Source organism: Vanessa atalanta, chromosome 2, assembly GCF_905147765.1.
Source record: "Vanessa atalanta chromosome 2, ilVanAtal1.2, whole genome shotgun sequence".
In the NCBI taxonomy this organism is placed as follows: Eukaryota; Metazoa; Arthropoda; class Insecta; order Lepidoptera; family Nymphalidae; genus Vanessa; species Vanessa atalanta.
Genome location: NC_061872.1, coordinates 12,365,209 through 12,391,499, shown reverse-complemented (window position 1 = coordinate 12,391,499; position 26,291 = coordinate 12,365,209). Strand labels below are relative to the sequence as shown.

Genomic DNA, 26,291 nt, shown 5'->3' with positions numbered 1-26,291 from the left:
ATAAATAAATAGCAATAGTTATAATAAATGGATGTTAATTATAAAGGTCTATGAGACCAAAACAAAAATCAATATCAAAAAAACAATTTATGGATTCCATCTTCTCTACATACACAATATAAAGTCGGATGTAAAAAGTATTTTTACAAACGATTATAATATATTAATTCTTTACAATTTCCATCTTAAAATAAAGAATTGCTGAATTGTCGCTAAATATATAATTTTGTTACAAAAAATGTTGACAACCCTAGTACTAAGTGTGGCAAATATTACAACGTTCACGGACAATGGGGTCGAAAATTTCTTCTCGCCTTTTTTATTTTATGCCTCTATCTCGTGTAATAAAAGAAGATATTTAAGGAAACTTTACAAGGGTGTCAGATATAACTATATTAATGGAACAATTTCATTTGGATCTTTTTCATTTTTGTAATTTAAGTAAAAAATTAAGTATACTTTAAATTATAGTCAACTATCGAACCGCGGCTTTATGCTCGCCTAATGTTAGATACCCTATGCCCTTTTCTGTAACACTGAAAACTTGAATACAACATTTCAGGACAACAGCTTGAGTACTTAAGACGTGAAAGCATAACAAACAAATTAATTTATGGAACTTTTACCAGTTGGAATAGATCAATTCTGAACTTGAATTTGGCATCCCGATTCTTGGGTGAGATTATTTAACATCACGCAACGGATGAAGCAGGTGGAACTGGAATTAATTAACGGAAAGGATGATTCCATACGAAGCAAATTTGATTATTATAAAAACTATTAACGCAAGGAAGTTCTAGTATCTAGTGACGAGCTATATCAAAGAAGGTATGTACGGGAAGTCGCCATTGTAACAGTTCAGATTTGAGCATAACAGTGCTCAGCCTGTAATGATTGGCAAGTCGTAACATACCATCAGTTAGAGAGAAAACTCGAGCATCACAGTATGAAAACAATTATGACTCTTCTGGAGGCGATGATGAATATCGTTTCTCAGATTGTAATATAAGCAAATGCTCGTGAGTCAGTGAGACAGTACTGTAAAAAACCTTGCATGGAATCTTTTATTTGTATTGGTTACATTATAGCCGAAAGTGAGGCAGTATTGTAAAAAATTACTGAAAATTAAATCTTAGAAAGTTGCATTATAGATGAGTTTTGTTAGTAAGAAACCAAATAGAAAAGAAAGAAATACAAAATCTTTTCAAAAAAGAAACACATACGAGTATGTGCCAACTATCATAGAGACATGCAGGTCAAAATAATTCGAAATTTATCTAGCAATCCAAGACGTATTAACAGATTAAAGATATATGTAATCTTTGTCTGTTATCAAAAGATTCGCCCAGATTTGAACCGGTAATCTTTACTATAGATCCAAATTCTATCCGCTATGTCATCTCAGTTCAATTTGAAGCATCAGATACCTCTATCCAGCAGTTTCTAATTAGAAATAGTTTCATAGTTCTATCTTCTACCAACTTCATAGTACAAATTATTACACTTGTCAAGAGAACAATGCCAGAAGTCGCATTAAAGTGATTAAAATCTATCTTGCTATTCCAGATTATGTTATAATTTCCGGCCTTTAAAGCATCTAAACCTAGAACTCCATTGAATTAACTGATTAGGAATAGACTTGGGTCCGTGTGAGTGGGTACCACTCGTGTATTCTACCATAAAAGATCAATTCTTTATACTGCATTTATTCGGTGTAAACGGTGAGTGAGTTTATGTTACAAGAAACCTCACCATTGTTAGAGTGTTTACCATTTTTTATTGTGCCATTACCATTTATTATTGTGGGTTATACTTGTTACCGTTTCAACTTCGGAAATTATAACTTACTATAAAGAAGGACAGTCTCCGTCTGCCTTCTCAATAAAATTAAATGAACCTCGACCAAATATTAAAACTAAATAGGGGCTAAAATTTTATTTTCATGTTTAACTTAAAGTAACAACGCTTGAATCGAAACTAATGAATCTGATTTTATTCTTAAGAAGGAAATTTAGACATAATTCCAGGCTACATACGGGTTAGTACACATGTGTTAGAATTTAATTTGACAAAAGTATTTTTTCAAATGTGGTCCTTCCGTGCTACACAATTTCTATGTAGTTTCCAATTATTAATGATATTTTCTTTATCAGTGGGGTGAATACGAGCACATGAGCAGAAACGGGTTAAACGAGAACGGAACTATTTCAATGAACGAATGAAATATTTAACATTCTAGCTATAAGTTAATCAATCTGAGTATTTTCAACATCTACGCGTTGACCCAGTTCGAATGCGAATTGAATATATTTTTATTCAAGTATCTATTTACTTTTGAATAATATTTAAAATACACTAACGAACTGTTAACTTAAAATGTCAATTACAACAAACTATGTAAAACAAGAGCTCAAGTGTAAGCAGTGAGTTCTGACCAGCTCCCAAGCTAATTACAATGGTATAAGACTTGATTATCATCAGCGAGATGCCTGAGGAACCCAACACATGACGCGAGAACTTTTTGCCCACTCCATCCTGGATTAAGACGAGCGTGCACATTGGGCAAAGACCTCGCCTCTTAAGTAGATGGTTTGGAAGTCATTGGACTACGCTGTTCCAAGGAGGGTTGGTATTTTCGTGTACCTATACATGTGCTAGAACTATATCCAACACATGGAGACTTATCGTTTTGTGAATAAAACGAATTTGAAACCGCAATCTTTGGTTAAGATAAGAGAAATAAAACATAATCCCTGAAATATATCCTCTTCAAATATCGAAGATTCTAATAAAAAATATTATGTCAAGAATATGGTTTCGCGGACTTGTTAGCCGGCCGCTTGACGCCTTCCTTTCATGGAAAAGTTTCTGCTAGATTTTTCCTCTCCTTACGGGCAATTGACGCCTTCTTTACTGATAGTATTAATCGATGAGCTACTTTAAAAACAGATTCTTACGACGCTCGTTAATTGAGATCACATAGTTCTATCTTAAAACCAGAAAATCAACTGTTTAATTAAGCTAACAGATACATTGTTATAATATTTTACTTCCAAAGTTATTTAAATTTTATATCAAAAGTGCAGTGTAAATATAAATTACTGAATTTCATTGAAAACGTGCTTCGATTGCAATGAATTACTAATTATACGTAGTCAAACACTTGGCAATTAAGCTTGTTAATTAGTTCATTTTATTCCTCTTATTGAACTACGGAACAGCACTTAAAAAAATATATATATATAAACTTTGACATTTAATTTATATGATATGATTAGTCAAGATCTTATGTAATGTATCCGATGCATTAGGAATTCGATTGTGTTTTTGTTATTAGACAATTTAATTTCTTTATATGAATAATTGGATGGCGGACGGGGACCAGATAGTAACACGTACGCATTGTAGAAACGGCTGTTTTTCATTACACTCACTCGCTCATGCACAAGCTACGCTTTGCTGTTTCACTCTCTTTAAATTTACACAATTGCCGTGTCAAGTGTGAATTTAATATTCTCGTGCCCTTATCCCAATTTTACTCGGGGTCGGCGCAGCATGTCTTCTTCTTCCATACTTCTCTTTCAAACGTCAACACACAAGTAACATTCTTAAACTAACCTAACCTAACCTAAACATATTGTCTTTTACACAATCTATCCATCGTTTCTTTGGCCGTCCCCTACCTCTATATCCGTCCACATCCATGCTCTATACTTTATATTCTCGTCTATAAAGTGTTTGTAAGTTGTGATGCAATTTCACAAACAACAATATTTAAAAAAAAATCTTCTAGGGGAACATTGACTGCATATTTTCCTGATAAAATAAAAGAGTTTTTCGTGGCGACCAATTTTGCAACGTAAGTCTACGAAAAGCGGTTGAACAAATGCTGTTCTTACGAACGCTGCCTCAACGGTAAAAAGATGAATGCCTTCTATAGAAATGTCGTAGAGCTTAAAATTGCCTGTAAAAATGTCAGCAACGAACCGACGACGTATATTTATATTATAACTATGTAAAACGAATTGAGAAGTTCAGAAGTAATATCATGGCAAAGCTCTCATATTTACAATTAAATGATAATTCTAATGAGCTTTATAACAATTTTTTTAAATTAATTAAAACAGAATTTAATGCCATATTTACTTCCAAGACAGTCTATTCTAGGAATTTTCTTAAATTTAATGATTGGGCGACTGTCGGAATTCACAAGAGTAGGCAGAGGTTGTATGAACTTTATAGTGAAAGATCATACAACCGGTCTTTTTCATTTATCAGTTATGTTAGTGCCTACTCTAAACTATTCAAACGTGTATGTCATACAGCTAAATCATTGCATATAAAAAAAAAATTATTGAGGCACCTGATAAAATTAAAATGACATGGAAAATTATTAATTGTGAAACTGGAAGAGTCAAAAATAACATCTCCGACTTTAGCTTATCTATTGACAACAATTTATTTTCCTCAGATCGGGATGTTGCAACTGTTTTTGAAAATTTTTTTGCTGACATTCCATTTTCGACAACTAACTCATTAAATTCCTCTCCTACCGTTGCTGAATCATTATTAAAAAACCATGTGGAAGAATGTAATATTAGCTTTAAATTTAATACAGTAAGTGTAAGTGATGTAATAAGTTCCTTCAGATCACTAGATATTAAGAAAACGGCCGATCTGTGGGGGATCTCTGTCAAGGTAGTCAATTCAATAATTGATGTAATCGCACCCTACCTTGTCACTATATTTAATAAATGTGTCCTTAGTGGCGTGTTTCCTGACCTCATGAAACATAGTAGAGTATTACCAATATTTAAATCAGGTAGTACATCAGACCCCAACAACTATAGGCCCATCTCTGTACTACCAACTCTTAGCAAGATCTTTGAAAAGTTGTTACTAAATCAAATGCTAGTACATTTTAACAATAACAAGTTGCTACACAAGAAACAATTTGGATTTACAAGGGGTCGCTCGACAACTGACGCTGGTGTTGAGCTCGTTAAAAATATTTACAGGGCCTGGGAGGAGTCACAGGATGCCTTAGGGATATTTTGTGATTTATCTAAGGCCTTTGATTGTGTGCAACACGAAACTTTGATCAGGAAGCTACGTCATTATGGAATTAGGGACACTGCACTCAGTCTTCTGATTTCGTATCTGAGCAATCGCATTCAGAGGGTTGATGTAAATGGAAAGAGATCTCCCGGGTCTCCAGTTACTGTGGGGGTCCCTCAAGGATCAATTCTTGGACCATTTCTCTTCCTTGTTTATATAAATGACCTGCCACATCTCCTAGGTGATAAACTCGAGATAGTATTGTTTGCTGATGATACTTCTTTAATTTTTAAAATAAAAAGACGTCTTTCAATATATGACGATGTGAACAATACTCTCTCTGAAATAGTAAATTGGTTTAGTGTTAATAATTTAATGTTAAATAGTAAAAGACTAAATGTATTAAATTCACTACTCCCAATGTAAGATGTGTCAAAACGAGTGTACGTTTAAACGGGGAAGCATTAGATGTTTTAGAATCAACAGAGTTCCTTGGTATGACAATAGACTCTAAGCTCCAATGGGGCCCCCATATAAATGAATTGGCGAATAGACTTAGCTCTGCAGCTTATGCGGTAAAAAAAATTAGACTTTTGACTGATGTGGATACGGCACGCCTTGTGTACTTCAGTTATTTCCATAGTATAATGTCGTATGGCATCCTACTCTGGGGTAATGCAGCTGACATTAATACTATTTTTGTACTGCAGAAGAGGGCTATTCGTGCAATTTATAACCTGGTCCCAAAAGATTCGTTAAGAGGTAAATTTAAAGAAATTAAAATAATGACTGTCGCTTCTCAATTTGTTTTTGATAATGTTATGTATGTACGCAAAAACATAAATGATTTTCCCAGAAATTGTGACGTACATTCTATTAACACTAGGAACAAGAATAAACTTGTTACTCCAAGTACCCGATTACACAGGGTTAGTAACTCTTTTTTGGGGCAATGTATACGTTTTTACAACAGGATCCCAGAAAACGTTCAAAATTATTCAATTATAAAATTCAAAAGAGTCGTTAAAGAGCGTTTGTGTGCTAAAGGATATTACAACACTAATGACTTTTTATTTGACTGCACACCTTGGGAATGAAATGATCGCCTCCAGGCTGTTTCAAACAACTAATATATACTTATCATTGTACCTACATGGAAAATGGTTAAAAAAAATGAAAAAAAATATATCCCGCTGAGTTTCTTTCGCCGGTTCTTCTCAGGTCCGAGGTGCTAAATTCCGAACCGGTGGTAGATTTTTGACAATCAATAAGCAAGTGCAAACACTTCTATATTGAATAAAGATTTTTGACTTTGACTATACGGTTATTTCACAAATCGATGAAATATGACTACAAGATATATTTAAAATTATTTTTTCCAAAAAATCCGTGTGCTGGATACGTTATTTCTGTATATTTTGTACGGTCCCTTGAAAGATTAATTAATGTATATTAGCATTTCTTGTAAACTTACTTCATTTCGTAAGATAAGCCTCCCGCATTCATGAATAGAGATAGTATTCTAGTTTAAAAATAATGAATTTCTCCGTCTTCCCTCTCGAGGCCTTGGAACTTTAATAAGGCGATTATTCTCAACTTTCATTTTTATTACGAGCTAAGATATTTGATAAAATTAACCCATTTAAATGGATAGTGATTTAGAATTTTATATTGTTGCTTTTCTTTCATAAAAGCGACGACCTCCGTGGTCGAGTAGTGTGTAAATCGGTTTTCATGGGTACGCCACTTCGAGGTCCCGGGTTCGATTCCCGGCCGAGTCGATGTAGAAAAATTTCATTAGTTTTCTATGTTGTCTTGGGTCTGGGTGTTTGTGGTACCGTCGTTACTTCTGATTTCCATAACACAAGTGCTTTAGTTACTTACATTGGGATCAGAGTAATGTATGTGATATAGTCCAATATTTATTCCTGTAGGATAAAAATATTGTTTTTATATAAGTAAGTCTATAATATTTAAACCGTATTCCAGAGGGTAAGGTTCAAAATAAAAAGCTGACCAATTCATATACACGCCCATGTCATATCTCGACTATCTTATGACACTATCGTGTTGCGAGTTCCTCTGCATAAGGGTTTCAATAGCAGGTTTAATAAAAAGTTATTGAAGTTCTCTGACAAGAGTTTATAAGCTGATAAGTGTTTACTCTGCCGTACCTTAGAAAACACGCAAAGCCGTTGATACTGCGCCTGAACTCTATTCGAGCTTGTTAGCGTGTAACAAATCTAAAACTTTTATTTCAATTAGCAAAAACATACAAAAAGTAACATTCAAAGCACATTTCATAAATAAGGCAAACTACTATTATATTAAAGATGTAAAAACGTGGACTTAGTATTGATTTCTAGACATATAAAAGTTTAATTGTAATTTACTGACACATTCTGTAACCAAACTGGTGGAAAAGAGTAACTACTGCATTTCTTGCCGGTACTTACTGCCGGTACTCTGTAGAATTTGTAGAAGAACCGGTGGTAGATTCAAAAGTGATTTTTATGAGCCTACTTGAATAAATAAATAATAAAAAATATTTTGATTTTGATGTATATGGATACTACTATTTTAATTTAAATATGTATTCTTTGAGAAATAATGTTCAAATCAAGGACACAAATTAAACATATATCATATGTTTCAATAAAATCACAAACACCAATCTTTGTACAAAAGTATAAGATGAGCTATACATAAAATTAGGATTCCGTATTGAGAATAAGATTTTTATTTAGTCAAATTAGTCGTAAGTACAGACTTAAAGACCCAGTCAGCTCTTCTAGATACGCTTCTCTGAGGAAACGTCGAGACAATAAAAAGTAAATACTTGGTAAAGGCTGGATTATTCTTAGGCATTATAGGTAACTGCCTAAGGGTCCCGCGTTGGCTAGGTTACGTAAGTAGAACAAATTGTGATACATTTCTTCTATTTTAATAAAGTTATGGCATTGTCATTTAGTAAACAATAATTATAATTGTGAATAAATTTGTATTGTGGTAGAATAATATATTTTTTGAATTAGAAAAGGTTTAATGGGGCCCCAAGAAGTTAAATTTCAAAGGGCTTTGACTTGGTTGATCCAGCCCCGTACAAAAGACTTAAAGTTTCTTGACTAATGTAATGTAATATGACTTTTTAAAATCGTAACACAGATGGATGAAGCGATCGCCTCCAGGTCGTTTCAATGTTCATAAAATTCTAAACTACAACCGCTGAGTCGAGCCGAGATGGCCCAGTGGTTAGAACGCGTGCATCTTAACCGATGATTTCGGGTTCAAACCCAGGCAGGCACCACTGAATTTTCATGTGCTTAATTTGGGCTTATAATTCATCTCGTGCTCGGCGGTGAAGGAAAACATCGTGAGGAAACCTGCATGTGTCTAATTTCAACGAAATTCTGCCACGTGTGTATTCCGCCAACCCGCATTGGAGCAGCGTGGTGGAATATGCTCCAAACCTTCTCCTCAAAGGGAGAGGAGGCCTTTAGCCCAGCAGTGGGAAAATTTACAGGCTGCTAATGCTAAAAAAACAAAAAACCGCTGAGTATCTATCGTCGGTTCTTCGTTCATCTGATAGTATAATTTTGACAATCAATCAATATAATAATACATCTATATTTAATATAGTTTTTCTTCTTTAACTTTACAATCATACAATTATATCCGTACAAATAACTTCTTTGAAATCTTGTTGTTATCTTTGTTGTTAAGTAAGAAACTTACTTTCATATTATATATAACTACGGAACCCGTGCGGTGTTTTGACACTTGGCCGAATCGTTTATGATTTATTCAGTTCGATTTGTCAAAATGCCATACAAAATGTACCCAGGTGTTCCATTATAAGTATAAGTTGGGTGGGGTCGTAATACGCACGAGTTACAGAGGGATCGTACAAAAAGTGCATACAAAGAGAATTTATTGACGGCTTGTTTATTCCTTTGATAAGTTTTTTTAAATATCGAACACGTGTTCGTTATTCAATAGCTTACGTAATATTTTAGTTCCAAGTCGTAAAGTAACGGAATTAAATGTAAATCGAAATTCAAATTGGAATTGTCTAACATTCGCAAAATTATTTATTGACGATAAATAATAATAACAATTAGTAGTAAATATATATTTTTTAATTTGAAAATGGTTTTTAAACTAAACTAATCTGTATAAATCTTCAATTTTTTTTTCTCATTGTACCCAAAGCGCCACGCGACAGAAGAAAATCTTACAGATATAATACGATTAAAAAAATGCTTATTTATTTTATTTATCATACGTCGCTTGTATAACGCACTTTAGGATACCCTAATAAAGTGTACATTATAAATTTATGGTCACACATAAAAAACAATTTTATGAACAATTTCGTAAAGTAATCACAGCACAGCGTACGTGAACCTCAAATTACATCTCGACGATCAAAAAAATTCGATATAAACGAATGACGTCGCATTGCGTAGACGAGTCGTAATTAGAGGGGCATTTTTTTAATTTAAAACCATTCTATTCAACTTCGTCCTGAACTGTTTTTTTTTTCATAACCTCTTTAGACAAAGGTCAAAGACTTTCAACCAATTATACAATTTTAATTGTTTCGGTAATATTTGCCACAAATTATTTTTGATTTGGATAATTTAATTCCGCATTCCATACCAATCATATTAATGGTATTTGAGTTGCGAGCTCCGCAAAATCGATTCTTCCTGAGCAAGATTTCGCTTCTATAATATACTGTAAATATTTTTTTTTATAATATAAATGAGTTCATTTGCTCGAAATGGGCCAGCTGGTAATTGGTCACCACTGCCCATAGACATCGATGCTGTTAGAAATATTACCATTCCTTACATTGTCAATGCGCCACCAACCTTGGGAATGAAAATAATATAACACGTGCCTGTAGTTGGACTCGATCACTCACCTTTAACCGAACACAATAATCTAACTATTGCTTTTCCCTGGTAGAATACCAGATGAGTAGGTGGTACCTACCCAAACGGGCTTGCACAAAGCCCTACTAAGTAAATACTTGGTTCTCTCACTCTCTGCAGCTACTGGAGAGAAGACAACCATAGGACAAACGCTTTATGTGTTTTCCGAAGTAATACAATGGAATGGCTACTTCCTTACCCCAGAATCCTAAGGTCAGTAACAATCCTAGCCATGTTGTACAATCATCATAGACAAAAACTCGGGAGCAGAACGAACCATGCACCAGCAAACGAAGCGTGAGCAGGCCCCAAATTGCACCGACGGTCTTTTGAGGATCACGATAATCCGTTAGATGCGAATAGCACAAGATTGACTATTTTGGAAAATCTTTGGGGACGCCTTTGTACAGCAGTGGATTTCTTTTGGCCGAAATGGAAATTTACTGATAATAAGACAATGAAATAAAGCCTTATATATCCTTTTGTCTAATGCAACCAGCGCCTGTATTGTTTAGTAATCACGATCGATTTAAATTTGATTACGCTTGCTATTAAGTTATTAGTTTTAACAATAGTCGTGAGGTACGATCGAGCAAGCCAGGTAGCAATTAGTTTCCCGTTGGTTCGTAGAACATAATTATGGACGAGAAAAAACGTCACTAATCATGCAGGTTTTATTTATGTATTTGTCTCAATAATAATGTACGTGTAAACGGATTATTTATCAATAATAAGAAGTGAGACATTATATGGCCTTTCCAGTACCGTATTGCATGAGGCAAATTATTTCTTTAAATTAAACACTTAAAATCAAAAACTGATCATTTTTCTTTAAGTAAATATCTCGCCTTTATGAGAACGCTTGGATCTTTAAGGAGGGAGAATTTATGGAGGTAAGAATCGTGAGGAAACCTGGATGTATCAGATAAAAATGTTCCATAGGTGTCTACCAACCTGCACGGATATGGAACACAAAACATTTTGCAGAACTGGTCGCAATTGATACGAATTAGCTTTTGTCACCTGTAAAAGCGCAGTCGAGCAAATTGTAACGTCAACTATTCTGTAGACCAAACGATTCCAAAGACTCTTATAGTTGTCTCGTTTGAACGCACACGTGTGGCCGTAACTTTATAGAGGATTTCGCGTCAATGGTCGCTCCTTTTTAGCTTGGTTGCACAGGTGTATTCAGACCTTTACAATTATGTATTTTCATTTTCTTTGCTGAAACCTTTTTTGATGCAGGCAGATTATATCGTGATTTGAAAAAGGTTTTTATTTTAGTTTTCAGAAAACAAATAATAATCGAAATAATTTGAGATCATCTTGCCCTAACTTAATATTTTAAGTTAGTAAAATATTATTTTGATGTCGTCCTGACCGATTTCGCCAAAACCTTTTTTATCGGCCCGACTCAGGATCTTTACTAACTAACTTTTAGGTACATGCATTGTACATTGTAACATTGTAACACCATAATTTGCATATTAATCATATTTATTTGATTGCTTGGATATCTGGGGGGTAATTCTGACTCAGATGATGTGACGACGTCAAACGTCTCTTATGCTGTCATGCCCCTTCTCCGCCACCGCTCCCTTCTGTGTACGAGGCGCGTATACTATTATTATCTAGTTTATTGCTATGTATTATTATAATAATAAGATAAATATACTTATTTTAATAAAAAGTTAGTCTACATTTATTCTACTCCATATTTATTTATTCAATTTCGATGTTTCAAAATTGCCGTCCATTCCAATTAAATTCTCAGTAGCACAGAGTTCGAAAGTTGAAATAGTTACATTCCAGTGCCCGGAAAAGCGAATGAACTTGGTCTCCGTTAAGATTCTGGTCGCCTTGACCGTAATCAATGATGGCATCATTTTCCTGTTTATAGTTAATTAGATTATGAGCTTTACGATAATGCTCTCGTATGGAAAACTGATATTACTATTAAGGTTTTTAATAAGCTGATGATACAACAAGGAATGTATGTATCTGATGTGTACTGTGACCATACTTAAGTGTACTTATTTAGGACAAGTTGAAGAAATTAGTTTCAGTGTTAAGGCTAACCACGGAGAATAGTGTTTAATTTCTAAGTATATTTTGGACTATATGCTATATATCCTATTTTTAGCTAAATCTCATTTCGCGTCTGAATCTCTCTACACGTAAATCAAGATGGCGGCGAATCTGCGGCTGTATTATAAAAAGGCAATGCATAAATTTAAAAAAAAAACTAGTACCAATGAAAAATAATATTAAATACTTTATATCATTACATAGTATAAAGCGGTAAGCGGTAGGCTTACCGCTATCTGTCTCTATGTATGTTTAGATCTTTAAAATTACGCAACGAATTTTGATGCGGCTTTTTTTAAATAGATAGATTGTTTCAAGAGGAAGGTTTTTATGTGCAATACATTTTAAGCAATAAAGCATTAATCCGTAAAGTGTATTTAATATAGATCAATATGGCTCTTTACGGCATGTTATTTAAATTAATATTTTCGAAGATATTATAGATTTAAAACGCAGGAATAGCGGTTTGTATTTTCTAACGACTGAAAAAGTGTAAACGTTGTAAGATATTATGTAGTATATTTAGTGACAGCATTGCACCCGTGCGAAGCCGGGGCGGGTCGCTAGTTAAATTATATTCAGTATATAGATAGATAGATAGATACGAGTATATCACATTACCCCATATTATTAATACGAGAGTAAATCTATCTCTGTTCGTTACGTCATCATAGTTCGACTGGTGCCTTAATCCTTATCCAAGCAAATACCTTCCAAGATCTATAGGAAAATGCAGAAATCTTATATGCTTTGATAAAATCTATGAAATAACAAAAGCAAAAGTTATTACAAAACCTTTAAATATTAAGTTATACCATCAGACTACTGTTTCTACTGTAGATCTTTGGATTATAATTTCTTTATAGTTAATGTTGTAACGAACAATTAACTTAGTTTTAAATAATAAATACAATTTAAAAAGTATATCCATAAACTTGCAAGTAGGCCGAGCAAAGAGGCAATTCTGTAAACTTTATCCAACGTAGGGATAAATGGTACTAAATTTTAACTTTAGATGTCGTTCCCAATCCCTTTCTACCAATCTTACTTAAACCCTCGTTTCCTCAAAATGGTGCCGATTCGGAGAGTTCGATTTTTTGGAACGAATTTCTTTTACGCGGTATACAGAATAGTTGACTGGCCTCCTACGGGTAATCTTTCTCTCTCTATCTGCCTTTCTACAGTTTTATATAAAGTTTATTTATTATTATTGTTCTATTTCACTACAACATATCTTTTTTTTTTAAATAAAAACATACCAGCTTAAGAAAGGTTCTTTATAAAATTTCTATAGATTTTGACTGTAAATTAATAAAAATCTTCTCTGGTGTTTCATTACACTATGGTATATTAAATTAATTTATTTAAATTAATTCCAATATATTCATAAGTTAAGCTTTACAAAACAAATAATGTAAGGAATTGTCCTTTTTTTCAATTATTTCAATTAGTGTCTTATTGAAATATGAAATTAACTAAACCATGATCTGAAATTAATGAAAACCTTCTGACGTCATTTTGATCAGAGAAATGTAAGAAATCAATTTCAAATTTCAATGTTATGTTCGTTTCAAGCCTTACTAAATTACAAATGAACCTGTCATAAAACGTTAACCGATGATACAATGAAATTTCTGAGGGAACAATTCCGTAAAATGAAAAATTGCTTGAATTCCATGAACAGCGACGAATGTAATTATTAATAATTCAGTTGCTTTTAATATGAAGGAATTTCTTGTGGGGCGAACTTTATTGTTTTGTAACAAACGCGTACGTTAAATTCTTAATTGACTTTGAAGATCAAGAAGTAGAGGAAACATCAGAGAAAGTCCATTTGTTTTATATATCAAACTTCAAACCTTTGCCTGAAATATGGACAGGAGGCCTCAGATTATTGGACAATTTAAAAAAAAATTATCCTTTAAATTGATTGCTACCCGATTCAGCTTCACACGGTTTCAATATGGGTCTATATAAAACTTTTAGATTTAAAAACAAACATAACAAGAACAAATCTTGCAGCTTCCGGCTAGGAAAGTTAAAATTCTCTGCTATAATATGCATGTATTATAAATATAAACCTACCTCTTGAATAACTATGTCTATTAGTGAAAACAGCATTAAAATCCATCGTGTACTTTAAAAGATCTGAGATCTGATATTAAATAATGAGACTTACTTTCCTACAAATGTCAAAATATTGGTCACATGCTTACATCTAAGTATGGCATAGACTAAGGTTATAGGTTATAACCGCGCAAAGGCCGTAAACATTCCCATAAGATACCATCGGAAATATTAACGACCTCGTAAACTATCTATTCGCGTTAGAGATAAATAAAATTGATAAGGTATGTATCTAAATTTCCCATACTAAGCAAAATATATGAAAACAAGTACAATATAGGAAGAATATGAAGATCTATGGCAAAATTAATTCGAACATCCCGTTGGAACGAAGTTGCTTTCCTTATATATATTGTGTATTCAATAACACACACATGAATGGATGATAAGAAATAAAATTGTTATTATAAATCCCGTGTAACAACTAAAAGTAAGTTTAAGTAATAGATAGAGAATGAGCGAGAAAAGTCGCATGGGGGGAGGGATTATACTTTTTTGGTACAGTAACAATTTTTGACAGTTCAATCTTCTGTAAGCCGCGTCAAAGAAATGTTTTAAAACCAAATAGCAATTAACTAACTATTTATTGTTCCATTTGATGATTATTCCAGCGTAACGTGATCAACAAAGCGTAAAGATAGTATTTTGAGCGAACTTCTTGTAACCTTACTTTGCGTATTAACCTTGACGCTCGAGGACCGTGACACATCATAAGGTAACTTGAATTTAAATTAATTCTCACACGTTTGGAGTGCATTGTGCACCTACTTGTATCTGAACGGTATAGCATAAATGTATAAGAATATTTATACATTGAGTCGAGTACATCTTAACCGACGATTGCGGGTTCAAAATCACGCTGAATTTTCACGTGCTTAATTTGTGTTTATAATTCATCTCGTGCTTGACGGTGAAGAAAAACATCGTGAGGAACTTGCATGTGTCAAATTTCAACGAAATACAGCCACATGTGAATCCAACAACCCGCATTGGAGCAGCGTGCGTGAAATGCTCCTAACCTTCTCCTCGAAGAGGGAGGAGGCCTTAGCCCAAAAGTGGGAAATTTTCAGGCCGCACATGTTGCATCAGAATATTTAAATGTTTCTCCAGAACAAAACTGAGTAGGATCCTTTACATACTATTAGAAAATTTATGGGCTACTCCTTTCCCCTTTTAAAGTTTCGTACACTAAAAGTAATACAAAAACGAATTATTACTGTACTGAGTGCTAATACGTCAGCTTTAGACCATTCTAGTGGAAAAAGGAAAACTTAGATTAACACAGTACATCTAATTTGCTAATAGCTTTGCTATGTGCACTACAAACAGTTATTGATTAATATACCTTTATTTATAATAAAATACTTATACCTAAAACTACTTATATAAATTTAACTAAGTTCCGATAGCCTTACACCGACTTTCAACGCAATTTTTTCGTGAATCCATATGGATTAAAAATCACAGATTATGGTTGGAATAAGTTATACAGACACAAGATAAAACCTACCCTAGAATGATTGATGGTGCTTATATCGCTTGCCAGTTGCCATTGGACAACTCTGAGCCAAAACTGGCCCACTTGCCCGTCTAACAGCAAAAACTTTTTGTAACTGGCTTCGGCTTAAAGGGTTACTGGGGAATTGTTAAAACTATCCTCGAATCTAAAATGACGTAAACCACATAAGCGGGAACACAACTCATGTTTAAACAAAATATATCTGGGACTCTTTACGGTCGTTATCTAATTTCATAACAGCACGTAATAGTCTCGAAATTTCCCCATGCTGGGCAGCTTTCCCACATGTTAAGAAGTTTTGAAGGTTATTCCACTAATCTGCTTCATTGCTGTTTGGAGACATAACCATGTGGTCTGAATACGTCCGTCACATGCAGGTTTTCTTTTGATTTCTTCGGATTTAAACGCACAATCTTCGGTTAAAGTACTACTAACTAAAAAACTATACATAAGGTTTTTATCATAGATATCATAGTTCTCGATTAGATTTATTATTTCGTATGAACTGTTTTCATAATTAGGTCTCAAATTTAGCACACAATATAATTGGGACTCGTGCCGTCGAACTTTGCCTCATAACAAAGCTAATTTTGCAAACAATCGTAACCGCGTGACCATACCATAGTTTATGGCTGGACGCCATCTTGGTATTGTCCATAATAATAAATTAAAAAGTACCATTAATTATGCCGATTCAAAATTGTATAAATAAGTGCGAGTAGGACTAGTAGGAGTAGGTATAAAAACGCTAAAAAAATCATGTCTATTATACTGGAGCCCCCTTAAATATTATTTTATTCTGTTTTTTTAGTATATGTTGTTACATCGGCAATAGAAATACATTCATACATCTGTGAAATGTCGAATGTCTAACGTAAACGGCTTATGAGATACAGCCTGGTGACAGATGGGCAGACGGACGGACAGCGGAGTCTTAGTAAGGGTGTGTTCTACACGTTCTACACTTTAGTATTAATTCCTTCATTTGTTTCAGGAGAACATCTAATAACTATAAATGCTATTTGCAATTTAAAGGAAAGCGTTGTCGAAAAACTAAAAATAACAGTCTGCAGTACTGCTGCAGTGCTGTTCCGTCGGAAATTATTTCGTATCGAAATGTTGAAAATCGGCTTAAGGCGATATTCTGTTCTAATTCGTTTTAAATGTTATATATAAGTAACTAGTTACCGTCCGCGTCTTCGTTCGCATTTAAGAGGTTGGTCGTCAGGTGCTAGGCATAAAACAATAAAGTATCCAATATCCTTCGTTGTTTCTTAGTTTATTCCATACCAATCATTATTTTATTTCCTCAAATTCGGTTCAGTTTTTTGGCCGCGAAAGAGCAACAGACAGACATTGTTAATTTCGCATTTATAACATTAATACAGATTACTATTCAGCGGTGAGTTTCGAGTTTATTCTTACAGAATAGTTCCACAAATTTTTGGAACATCTAATTAACACAGTCCTATTAAAATATTTTTGTCTCCATTACTTATTTGCACATACTTTCCTTTGTACGGTTAATTCTAAATTAACGTTAACGCTAACGTCCCACTGCTGGGCAAACGCCTCCTCTCCCGTTTCGAGTAGAAGTTTTGAAGCTTCATCCATCACGTGCAGGTGTCCTTACAATGTTTACCTTCACAGTCGAGCACGAGATAAATTATAAATACAAATTAAGCACTTTAATTCAATGTTACTTGCCTCGTGTTTAAAGTCAGAATCATCGGTCAAGATTCACGCCTTATAAACAAAGGGCTATTATTACATTTTAAATTTATTTACTTAAATCGTTTTTGACAAAACATTGTTTTATATATAATTACTTGGTTTTGAGAATGGATGTGGATGGATATAGAGGTAGGGGACGACCAAAGAAACGATGGATGGATTGTGGGAGATGACGCCCGACAGAGAAGTATGGAAGAAGAGGACATGCTGCGCCGACCCTCCTGCCCTTATCCCAAGTAAAATTGGCATAAGGGCAGGAGGATGATGATGACACTTGAACAAATTGGTTTTAAACCAAACATGGTTTTTCGCCAAAATTGGGTTCTGTTATATTTGTATTATGATTAAAACAAATTTTCCTGCACTATATCCGATATGCATTCCACTTAAGATCTACACATTTTATTTTTACAATATCATTATCAAACAAGTACCAACAAAAATTGTACTAAGGTCCCCACTTTTTATGGCTTATTGTTGTCCAATATTAAAATTTTAATCATTTCAATAGCTTAGTTTCAGATCTATTTAGATAGTTTGAATTCAAAGTCAAAATATAACTATATTCAAGAATTTTAGAAGCACTTTTAAATAGAAAATCTGTTCTTAATATAAATTCTATAGAAAACAACCAGAAATTCAATAGATAAAATTTTATAGTGCAACTTTTTAATAACAAATCCCTTTGTTATAATAAAATAGTTTAGTACATTTTTATTTTTAAAGAGAATCAATCTTTGAATCAATCGAAAATGCAAATCGATATTACTTTACAGCCAAGATACGCCACTTTTCACCATGGAAAGTAATTCATCAAATAACGCATTATAAATCTACAGAAGTCTCATTAAACTTCATGTGATTTAAAAAATATATATATAAAGAATTTATTCCGAAATATTCAAATGTTTCTACATTGTTTTCGCGCACATCTCTCAACATCACAGAGCATTGGTCCGTAAACAATAACCATTGCGTGTAGTTTATAGGTAGGCTGGATTGATTGCCATCTGGACAGTGTTACCATAGAGAACAAAATAGTTAGAAAGGATCAAGATTAATTTTTACAATAATTATAAACAAGATACGCAAGTGAGGCAAAACAAAATACTGGCTACTATAAATGGTTTTTATTTTTGCTGTATTTTTATAATAGTATATAAGAGCGCTGTTAAATTAAATCAGTTATGAATATCCTAATATTCCATCATTATCCTTATTTTTAAATAAAAAAAGAATCACAAAATTTGTTACACAGTCTTTTTGTGTCATGTAGGATTGCCAAATGGGCCAGCTGATAGTAAGTGGTCACCATTGCCCATAGAAATTGGACCTATAAGAAATAGTTATCATTCCCCATAACGCCAATTTTGCGAACTAAAATGTTACCATATGTACATTACGACGGGCTTGCACAAAGCCAAGTAAGCTGCGATATATACTTTCTAAATAAGTCGAAATTACATTTTGGGTTTTGGGCTATTTGTGCATGTGTCCCAGGTATGAAGACAATATTTTTATTGCTGTGTTCGAAAAGGGTCAAGCTAGTGTTACAAGAACATTGGCACATTGGCATGGCATCGAATGATTAACATTGTCAATAATTTGTCTATGAGCGATGATCTCTCACTAATTGTGAGTGGTGCTTGAAAACCGGAGTCAAATTCACCATTCTAAATCACCGCACCAGCTTAACAACAACACTTCGATTAAGTTAATGTTGATCATAGCTACTTAACAGTTTCCTCCGTTTCCATCACAATAATTTAGGAAGATTTCGTTTGTCCTACAAAAGCAACGTATATACATATACATAAACTGAGCTTACATATATTTTTTCTGTAAGTAACAATAAATATAAATAACAATAAATAGCTATTCAACGATTAATTAGATTATTATAAATAAAAAAATAAAAACATTTTATTTCAATTTTGTTTACCAGTTCTATAAATTTTATGGTCTATGGTATCGTAAACCAACTGAAGTCGTGACTCATGTCTTGCAAAGGTTATAGAATTAAATCTAAGGGTCGTTGACCTTTACAAAGTAATTGTATTCTTTTTTTACATTTCTTTTGTAAAATGCTGATAAAATACATAAAAATATATACAATGACTTAAAGTATTTTGTTAGCTTCACAAATATTTAAGTAAAATATAAGGACGCGATAACTTTAAGTCAATAAACGACACAATTGATCATAAGAAGGAATCATACCCTAAATAATCTGAATAGTTGCGCAGTTCTATCAGCGTTTAAAAAAAAAACACAGAGTAATAAACAATTTTAATGTCTAACATTATTAATAGAAGCTATATAACGCTATTCATCTCTTATACTATAAACCTTAAACTGCGATATATGAATATTTACATCAACTTTAAGCTTTTGATAGACTGTACATCACATTTACAATTTTTTTGAATGATGAAAAAGAAAATCTAGAGTGTTTCTTGCTGGTTTCTTCTTTTAGGTAGAATCTACATTCCGATAAACAATAAATATAAAATTCATGTCTTTCTTGAGCAAGACCTTCGCTAGCGTGTGCAGAATACCGCAACAAAGTTTCATTATAATCGGTTGTATAGATTAGGAACGCGTAGAGCTTAAAAATAGAGGACAGAAAAGATTAATTAAAACGATAACAATAATATTTTTACTCATAACAATTTATTAACAAAATTAAACTTAAAGAAAAAAGACTATACAGACGTGATACAAAATTAAAAAAATACGTGTGTGTCTCGGGACAGAAGTGATAACTTAAATTAATCTAAATTGAACGAATTAATATTGAAATTGCATAACTCGAGAAAAGCTTATGTTATTACTATAATTTTATGTATATTAATATGATAATTTAAGGAAAGGTTATTTATTAATAAAATCTTTTATTGATCATAAGCCAGATGGTCTGGCGCAGTAACGCGTTACGTAACGAAGATGCTTACCCCCCATAAGAAGTTATCACTTGCAAAATACGCCGTCCAAAGTCCTGTGCCATTGATACAGGACGCTGGCTTCATGAATAGTCAATAAAAACAATTATACTATCATAATATCGTATGAGTTTTGAGGTAACTGCGCTAGATCATATGACTAAGATTCCAGACATAAATAGTAATAGAAATTCAATTTAGCAAGTAATTAAAATACTTGTACATGACTTACGACACAGGGTTTGTTGACAAAGCGATAACGGAACTTTCTCGTTACAACTTCACCGGCACCTTAATGAGGGGAACTCTTTGAAGCTGTTTTTACATGGAATAGATACTCACTTAATAACTTAATCTTATATTTGATCTGCGTAGTCTAGAAATTTAAGAGGTATTTCTTATGTAATAGAAGACTAGGCGAGATGATCCAGTGGTTAGAATATATAGGGACCACTGAATTTTCATGTGCTTAATTTGTGCTCATCTCGTGCTCGGCGGTGAAAGTAAACATCTTGAGGAAACCTGCATGTGTCTAATATCAACAAAATCTGAAACATGTGTAATTAACCAACCCGCATTGGAGCAGCGTGGTGGAATATGCTCCAACACTTCTTCTCATAGGAAGAGGAGGCCTTAGCCCAGCAGTGGGAAATTTACATTATATATAACATGAATTTGTTAATAAATTGTTATGAGTAAAAATATTATTGTTATCGTTTTAATTAATCTTTTCTGTCCTCTATTTTTAAGCTCTACGCGTTCCTAATCTATTACATTATATATAAGGAGCCGAGATGGCCCAGTGGTTAGAACGCGTGCATCTTAACCGATGATTTCGGGTTCAAACCCAGGCAGGCACCACTGAAATTTCATGTGCTTAATTTGTGTTTATAATTCATCTCGTGCTCGGCGGTGAAGGAAAACATCGTGAGGAAACCTGCATGTGTCTAATTTCAACGAAATTCAGCCACATGTGTATTCCGCCAACCCGCATTGGAGCAGCGTGGTGGAATATGCTCCAAACCTTCTCCTCAAAGGGAGAGGAGGCCTTTATCCCAGCAGTGGGACATTTACGGGCTGCTTATGTTTTATGTTATGGGAAATTTACAGACTGTTAATGTGTGTATGTATGTAGAAGACTAGTAGCTGCGGCTCCGTCAGTGTATCAATACTTGTTGTAACTGGTTACGCACCCTATGTCATTTTCTGTACCTCAGACAATGTTTAGGCAAAATTTTATAATTATTTATGAATTTAGTTGTTAGGAAAAATCGTAATAAATAAATAAACGCTTTTACATTTGTAACATGACTTAGGGCTTAATTAGACTTTGTCGGCTTTACTTGACGGCCTTAACATTCAGGGAATTAGCAAAATTCGAGCGGATTTTAATAAATGTAGTTTATAATATCTACGAGAATATATAAAAATGATTAATTTCATTATTCGCATGACTTACTAAGTCATTCGTTCTAGGTAGGGTATGCGGTAGGGCTTTGTAAAAGCCCGTCTGGGTAGGTACCACCCACTCATGAGGTATTTTTTTTTATTATTACAGTTATAAAAAATCTAAGAGGCATTGGAACGCATGCTAGAGAAAAGCATTCGAAATTCAAATTCTATTTTATTAGGTATGTCAAAAATAAGAGAATGATTACATTTTGAAGTCCGTAGTTATAAAATTTTCTATTTTCTTTAATAATTCTTTAATATTTTTTTATCTAACTTAACACTAACATAAACTTACACTTAAATGTGTTTACTTAACAATCAATTTTGTTTCGTATTCAACAAACACGTTAAACAAATATAGACACTGGTCCGATGTTTTGCGTACTGTAACCTGATTTGAATTCACGCCCAACGATCAATAAGACCGTTATAGTCAGCCGTATTCCAGAATCGAATATTGACTACCAATTTTAGCAAACATGACGCTTAGGGCAAGGATCGTGTAACTTATCAACTTATTATAATTATAATGATCTCATGACTAATTTTGACAAAAGCATTATTGTCAAATTAAGTTAGTCTTCAGGATAATATTATACTGCAAAAATGTGTGCGCAAACACAATACACCATCTTTATCATCACTCTTATAATCCCATACGTTCAGAAACACCACAGGCACAGGAATAACTGCTTTAAGTGGTTTCCGAGATCCGAGAGCAAAGACCTTCTAGTATCAAACCTTAGGCATCTAATCAGAATTTTTGGCCGAAAACCTAATAACTTTTGTATCGGTCAAGCCCAGGATTTAAAACCCAGGATCTCGTAATCCACAGACTTCTAAGCTAAAAGACCAACGCGGCGATCAAAATAAAGGGATAAGCACATTACCAGTGTACAAATGTAACAAAAAATCCGTAGACCTAACAGTAGACACGGAGGCGAAACAGCACTTTTTCCTGTTTATTCCACCTGCAAAAATGTAATTTCTACGAGCAAATAAACAAAATTGTCGCAATATCAAACCCCAAGCGAAGTTTCGTTGTGTACTCTTATAAGATATGGGTTTAAATATTTATTTCACTTGTGTATTACTTTTTTCACAAATGTCGGCGGCGTGAATGCCGACTTGATAAAATACAAACAAGACATACGCTTCCGTGAAGACAAATTGAGTAATTTTTCTTTCAGACATAAGCAATAAACGTTTCTGTACGGTACGGATGTAGCTTTCCAATAATTTATTATTTATACTAACAAACCCTTTTTTTATCAGGTAGATTTTTATGAATTTTAATTTTTTTATCATTTCATTGTAATTCAAATCTATTTTAATAGTTATTTTTACTTAGAACTTTTGTGGATTGTTTTTCGTCTAGCACGTGCCAATAACGATTTTTTTAAGGCAGAACGACTCATTAGATTAATTAAAAACATAAAATACATTTTCAATTAGTTTATAATTTTGACCTTACAATTTATATGATGTCGAATGAAAAATAATAATTGTATAACGAGTTAATTTGTAATGAGGCTCGAATTCGTCCGCTATTTATAAATAATTTTGTGTTTTGGCACAGCTTATAACCCTTTGTTTACAACTAACTAACTGGTAATGATCACGACTGAGATATTAATTAAACCAAAATTTATAAGGCGTATATACAAAGTGTAGTCTAATCATTTAAACTATAGGTTTAAATGATTAGAAGATTTTTTAAAAACTGGGTATGATCGTAGCCTAAAAGAAGAAAGAAGGGGTTAAATGGGTCAAAATGTGGCCTTGAGTAGCTATCCAACACTTAAAAAGTTTGTAAACAATTATTTCAGGCGCAGCAGACAAGGAAGCAGACGAAGAGGAAGGCAACGCAGGAACAGGACACACGGATGAGACGGAGGATGACGCCGACCATGGAAAGCATATTCTGCCTCTCTCTGGCCACGTATCCACCGTGTAAGTTACATAACACAAAATATAATACAATCATTTGATATATATGCTCCGGAAAAATAATAATTACTTTTTTTTTTAGTGAGGTGTCGGCCAGTATGCAAGACTTCTTTAAAATGCTGGACGAAAAGATTGAAAAGGTAATTTATCTCAACATTTTAAAAGACAGTGTTTTACATAAGGAAGTTATCTAAAAATTATTTATTTTAGGGCAAAGACTATGATTCGTCGAGTGAGACGGAAGTACGCCTAGAAAGAGAACGGCGGAAAAAATTAATTGATCAATGGCGCTCTGCATCACTGTCGACCCAATCATCACAATCTCAGCCCAGCCCTCCAACTCCAGCTAGACGGCGGATGCCGAGGCCCATACCACAACCACCAGAACGTCAAAACAGTCCTGGATCAATCAGAAGATGTTATAGGCAACAGCACGTTACAGAAGGAATGTCTCCACCTCCGAGAAGGGCGCATAGTGCTCAATCTCACCACCCACCAGATTCACGACAAATTAATGGTGACAACTGGCATGATCCTACGAAATCACCGGTCAAAAGACCTCAAAGCGCTGGATCCACTTGGAAAAGCAATCCAAAAGTTGCACCTTACAATCAAAAACCGAAAAAAAACGAAGTCAATGAAAACCAAAGAACAAACCAAAAAGACGCCGAATCATCAGCGAATACTAGTCATGATATATCTCAAATAACATATAACCCAACATTCCAAACTCACAGTCCAGCCCATTCGGCTAAGTCTCAGCAACCGTACATAGCGCAAATTATAAGTTGTCCAATGTCTCAACAAGTTGCCCCTCCATCTCCACCAAAGTTTATAGCCCCACCTGAAGAGTACCAAGACCCTCAAAATCATATGGCAGATAATAAATACAGTGCCAGTCAAAAACAGGCGCAAAATCAATCACAAATGAACCCTCAGTCTCAAATTTATTACATTCATGGTAATCCATCGACGAACGTTTCAAATCCGCAAGATTTAGTTCAACAAAGACAGCAAACAGCCTTCCATCTGCAGCAATACGTGGCTATGAAACAAGCTCAACAACAAATGTTCACGTATCTACAAAGAGGCCCCCATACCGTATTTCCCAACGTGGATTACGCTCAAATTCCAAATCCGAGAATTTATGAAGGTGAAGAATTCACAGGTCAATACGGGCATCCAGCTTTAAGAACACACAGTGCTCCAACACCCGTGGGAGTCGTCCGACCTATGCCAATCCCTCCTACCTTCAGCCCATTGCCAGATGGATCGCATATGGTTCAAATGCCAATGTGGCCTCACATGCCACCAGTCGTTTCGACAATGGGTCCTTGGTTGCCAGGTCAAGGACATGAAATGCAATACTACCCTCAATCTCAATTCATGCCAATGTATAGAGCGACCTCTGCTGGTTCCGCCGGTACATTAACTAGGTACCATAAAAAGGAAACAAGCGATGGTGAAGTCAAGAATGTGTGCCAAAGTATAAACTTAGTGAGGCAGAAACAGATCGGTCAGATCGTGTCAATGCCTGGTCAGGAACTAACTGTATGCAACAGTACGAGCGATAGCCCAAGTCCTGCGTCAGTGAGCACAGACAGTGGAGTATCTCCTGGGAACAGTGCTCCTAATTCTAAAGCATCTGTCTTTAACCAACCCCCAGTACCCTCGGAGTCCTTCACCGCTGTAGATAGCAAAGCTAAGAAAATCAAAACTGCACCATTTGCGCGACCTCTGAAAAATTCAAAAAGTCTAGATTCTTAGTGCAACTTTGTAATTATGTAGATTTTCTAAGTGTACGTAGATTCTAGTCGGAGTATGTAAATTATAGTAAAATTAGTTACATATGCTTATCATTGTATAGTTCGAGCATTTTTAATTCGATCAATGTTAAAGTCGATGTCGATTTATGACTGTAAGTTTCGCGTCACTGTCATTTCGTATGTTTTAGACTCGCTCTGTGATTTTGATTTGAGTTAGTTTAAATTTGATATTTCGATTTGTAATTTTTCGAAACTGAGTAAATTAACTTTGTGCCTTGCAGTCATTGATTTTAAAGTTCATTGTCGTATGTACTGCGTAACTGTTGTAAACACTAATTTCTACAATGGCTGCGTCACTTGGTTCAAGAGACGGGTAATTTTTATCGTATTATATTAATTTATTAACAAAATTTAAAATAAATTATTCTAAATGTATGTTTAGATAAAGACATGTAAGTGGTACCTCCAAGTACCGAACGATGCATTTTGAATTATCCATTAATTATAATAATTAAGAAAGATACGTGTGATGTTTTATTTCATTATGATGTTAAAAGTAAAGTCGACCTCCGTGGTCGAGTAGTGTGTACACCGGTTTTCATAGGTACACTTCGATTCCCGTCCGAGTCGATGTAGAAAAAGTTCATTAGTTTTCTATGTTGTCTTGGGTCTGGGTGTATGTGGTACCGTCGTTACTTCTGATTTTCCATAACAC

The 26,291-nt window shown here is 34.1% G+C and overlaps 1 protein-coding gene across 1 annotated transcript in view; it reads left to right on the top strand.

Moving 5' to 3' along the window:
- Positions 1-26,048, top strand: part of LOC125070226 (serine/arginine repetitive matrix protein 1) — a 39,705-nt gene extending 13,657 nt beyond the window's left edge. Inside the window, exons 2-4 of the mRNA XM_047679996.1 lie at positions 23,690-23,813; positions 23,893-23,950; positions 24,021-26,048. Coding sequence (XP_047535952.1) covers positions 23,690-23,813; positions 23,893-23,950; positions 24,021-25,577 — 1,739 coding nt within the window. The 3' untranslated portion in view covers positions 25,578-26,048. The remainder of the gene's footprint in view (positions 1-23,689; positions 23,814-23,892; positions 23,951-24,020) is intronic.
- Positions 26,049-26,291: the final 243 nt, after the last annotated feature.